The sequence below is a fragment of the Hesperophylax consimilis genome, chromosome 10 (assembly GCF_061612785.1).
Source record: "Hesperophylax consimilis isolate HC1 chromosome 10, BYU_Hcon_1.0, whole genome shotgun sequence".
NCBI classification, from domain to species: Eukaryota; Metazoa; Arthropoda; class Insecta; order Trichoptera; family Limnephilidae; genus Hesperophylax; species Hesperophylax consimilis.
In genome coordinates, this window is record NC_142845.1 from 25,584,925 (window position 1) to 25,589,619 (window position 4,695).

Sequence of the window (4,695 nt, forward strand, 5' to 3'; positions counted from 1 at the left end):
CATCAATAGTCAGATTATATTTTGATGACCGGTATGCTTGACGTCTTAAAATAACCGAACTTAAAATTTATAATAATAATAGAGAACTGGTAAAATGACGAAATTTCCAATTGACGCTGACAGAAGTGACAGGAGTTTAAACAAATTGGCTTAGTAATAACGGAAGTCACAAAATACCACTCAATTTAATCAATTTATATTATGTTTTAATATTTTTGCTATAGATAGCAGCAGATATTAAAATCAAAACAGGAAAGCTTTCACACTCCACAGTCACTATGAATTTAATACATTTTGGGAAAAAGTAAGTTTAATACCCCTGACAGAAATTGGCTGCGTGATTTCTATATAAGGAAGAATTTTATTCTCTTATCGCAATTGATTGACTAAATTCGATTTTGGTATTTTCACGAATTACAAATATATTTAACCAAACCAACGGTCTATTGATTCATCAAAATGATATTCAAGTTGCTATTATGTTTGTTCATCGGATTCATTTCATATGCCGTAAGTACCACCGAATTTAACAAGTTTTTAACTCAGAAAATAAATATTTTTGAATAGCAATATTTTTTTTTTCATTGTTTTGTTGGTAGATGGTATACCAGATATTATATCCCTTTGAAAATGTTTACACGCAGAAATTGTAAATCTCAAATCATAACAGAAATGCATATTTATTTGGCTGATTTCGGACCTGAGTGAGAGAGTGAAATGATACATGTAAGGTTTTTTTTTCAGGCATCCAGTGTTGGCACAGAATCTATATGGAGTCGAGAGATCGTTGATACCGAGTGCGTAAAATCAGGATTCATGTGCAGAAGCTGTAGTACGGTAGCTTACTGTGTCGAACTCCCCACAGGAGGTTTTCAGAAAGTAGACATGTTCAATTGTGAAAGCGGTCAAACGTGCTTAAAGGCGACAGGAAACTGCACAGCCCTTTCAAACCCGGATTGTGCAATCCCAGACACGGAGTATACCTTCAAATGTTACCAGGTTGGTATCTTCCCCGACGCTCTCAGCTGCTTTGAATACCATATCTGCACGTACAAAGACGGTGGCTCCAGTGAAGTAAATCCTGTTTCAAGACAATTGACGTGCCCAGCAGGATTTTACTTCGACCCCTTGACAACACTTTGTCGCTTTAAGTCTGTGAATGGACTGTGTCCAACACCAATGAAAAATTGCACAACTCTCGGGGAGACGGGAGTTCACCCACTAAATCCAGCGCTGTACTACATCTGCCTCAAGTCTCCGGAGAAGTTATACCCCCAAATCATTGCCTGCCGTAATTCTATGATATTCAACACCACCACTAAAATCTGCGTCAACCGGTACCAGCCCCCCACAGGTATGGGTTCTGATGGGAAGTGTTTAGCGAGGGGACTGTTCTACGACCCTGCGGACTGCCACAATTATTTCGAGTGTGGAGCCGTTGGTGGAACTCCTATCGCTCGGAAATGCGCTACCAGGACGTATTTCAACACTACAACTTCTACGTGCGTTGATTTTAAGTGCACGGATTTTGAATAACTTTTTCATTAAGCTGTTTAACGTCTCATTAAAATATGTCGTTTAATAAAACGTGACATACATTTTTTGTATGTAAATATGTAAAGAGTTATATTTTGTCTATCTAAATCTGACAAAATATATTTTATTTGTTCAAATATATAACGAGGGATAATATAATAAGTACAAAATGAAGAATTTTTTTCTTTTAAACCACTTTATTTTATTATATATACGTCGACCGGTTTCGGTTGTTCCCAACCCCTTCTCTCAAATGCTTTCTCTTTCTGTTTTTCCTTTACCTCATAAGATTCCCCTGTACTATAATTTAGTTTATATATTTATTGTCCTGAAGAAGGTTGAGAACAACCGAAACCGGTCGACGTATATACAGGGTGTCCGGAAACTCGTAGTACAAGCGGGAAACTGGTGAATCTACATCACATTTGGAGTCGATTTTGTAGTATAATTTTTTTTATTTAAGCTTTCGTTATCGAGTAAATCGAGTTTGAAGTTGATTTTTTTTTTTTTTTTTTTTTTTAATCAAATTCTTATAAATTATTACTGAAGATCAAAGTACCCAACTAATTAAAACTATTTGAAAGTAAAACAAATGAAGAAACTTGGATTTGAAGCATTATTTTGAAATCACCCTTCATTTAACCCGGTGTAATCATAAAATATTTCTGCTCTGCAGGGTTAAAACATCTGTTATTCAACCCTAAACACCAGAAAAAACTTTAACCCTAAAATAGCCGAAAAATATTTTTTTTTGGTTTTTTTTTTTTTTTTTTGAAAATGCTCAAAAAAAAAAACTTTATGTTTTTTTGGGTTCCCCATGTGGTGTAGATTCTCCAGTTCCCCGCTTGTACTACGAGTTTCCGGACACCGTGTATAATAAAATAAAGTGGTTTAAAACAATTTTTTTTCATTTTGTATAATGTCAAGCCACAAAGTGTTTGCTTTCTTCGATAATTAAATATAATAAGTAATAAATAGCCTTGACTACATAGTAATAAATAGCCTTGACTACAAAGTAATAAATAGCCCTGCATACATAGTAATAAATAGCCCTGCATACATAGTAATAAATAGCCCTGACTGCATAGTAATAAATAGCCCTGACTACATAGGTATCTTTTTTTTCTTACAATGTTTGGTAATAAGTTTTTCGAACACCGTATTTGTTTCTTTTCTTTGTGCTCTATCCATTATGAGGGCCAAAGCGCCTTGTATCATAATAATAAATTATAAATAAATCATTGTTTATAGGTAGTATTAGTTTTAACAAGGAGAAGGAACCCAAAAAATCCCTACATTAAACATAAGACTTCCATTATATTATTGCACCTATTTATTTGTTTCGCCCATTGAACTATTAGGTTTAACCTAAGAGTATGGACATAATAGCACCACGTATAGTAGGGACAATCCCCGGCTACGAGACGGGTGTGCGTCTCGAGTATGTTCCACACGGTTCCAGTATGCTCGAGTACGTAAGACGTAACCCCAATCTCCGGTTGTGGGACGTCAGAATCGTCAAAAGGGTCGTACCAGTGACACCTGAGAATTAAATTTTAAATGTGAATCGCTCAATAAATAATGAAGCTATCATTATGTAGTATTGGTAATAGCATGTTTGTATTTTTTGTCCCTGGTATTAACATTCGAAGTTTTGTAAGCGGCCGGCGGCCACTGAATTTTATGAAAATGGTGCTGGGCACGCAAAAAATGCACATCAACACAACACAACACAACAATATGTAAAAACAATATATGCCTATGATTTAACAGTGTTATTTTTTGTCTCTTTATAGTTTTTTTTTATATCCGCATTTACAAAAATATTTTTTTTTTTTAATTCAAATATTTTTAGTAGTAAATTTAAATAAATTATAACAAACTTATACTAGATTTAGTACACCAATGCAGTATATCAATTTATTGTACAAAATTAACTCTGGAGTTCTGAAGTGAGGGCTAATTTAACTCTTCGTGTGCCGACACTAAAGTATCGCTGTATCGTAATAAGTGTTTTTTGCAAGTTGATATTTTTGTAAATTGTGCCTTACCAGATAATGTTTTCAAATATAATGTAATCTACCATAAGTAGTTTCACATGAATGGCTAGTTATATTCAGAGTTTGGCACACAAGAGCAGAGATGTGCAAAATGGGTACCCAAAACCATTTTTTTATTATTTTTTTATTGACATTTAAACCTGCTAAACTACTTATGTAGTTTGTCAGCAGGTACATAATGACAACATTTTTGCAATAACATGGTACAATGGTTAACAGTATGTAGGTATGTATAATGTTGATGATAAATTGACAATAAATGATAAGTTGGTTAAATTACAGAATTGTATAAATATAAATATGTAAGAAGCAGTATAAGCCTCATATAACAAAAACAAGCACAGTGAATTTAATATGAACAAATGAATATAATCAAGTGAATATAATCAACAAGTACTTCTATGGTTTTAATATACATAAGGTAATACAAATTTATAACGATTTTCCATTTCCCTAGAATGTGAATTCCAATTAGGAAAACAAGGTCTTCAGTAGTGCATCAATATAAATCATCAGTATCTAATAGCCATTTCCTTAGATTATATTTGACTTTGGCTGTAAAAACGTTTACATTTTTAATTGTCATTGGTAGTTTATTAAATATTCTGGGTACAATAAAGTTTAGGGTTCTTTCACCGTATTTATTGGTACATTTCGGGACCACCAATTTTGGGTGAATCTTGTATTATGTTTATGGAAAACTTTTTCCCTATACAAGAAATCAGACGATATAAGATGTTGACTTACAATATTATAAAACAATAATCCTCTGACAGGTAAAACATTCAGAGACTTGTATATTAATTTAGTTTCGTTTCTGTGTGAATTGGTATATTTATGGATTAACAATTTTGTAAGGGAGTTTTGTAATGTTTGGATATAACTTATATTAGTTTTACAAGAATGTCTCCAAGAAGTTTTTTTTTTTATATTTACTCCACACAGGAGGCCCTGAAGAAAATAATTTCCCTCAGGGCCTATGTCATCTTTGGGGATGCTGTGTGGAGGGTCTTTTTGTGGAGAGGAAGGAGTGAACATGGGTCTTGAAGAGTCCCATGTTGTAGGAGGGAGGAAACACAGAGGCCGGCAGTTCGTTCCA

The 4,695-nt window shown here is 33.7% G+C and overlaps 1 protein-coding gene across 1 annotated transcript; it reads left to right on the forward strand.

Annotated features, from left to right (window-relative positions):
* Positions 1-384: 384 nt before the first annotated feature.
* Positions 385-1,684, forward strand: LOC149420519 (uncharacterized). The gene is made up of 2 exons (XM_089636186.1): positions 385-510; positions 745-1,684. The coding sequence occupies exons 1-2, from the start codon at positions 460-462 to the stop codon at positions 1,534-1,536; spliced, it is 843 nt and encodes a 280-aa protein (XP_089492312.1). The 5' UTR covers positions 385-459; the 3' UTR covers positions 1,537-1,684.
* Positions 1,685-4,695: the final 3,011 nt, after the last annotated feature.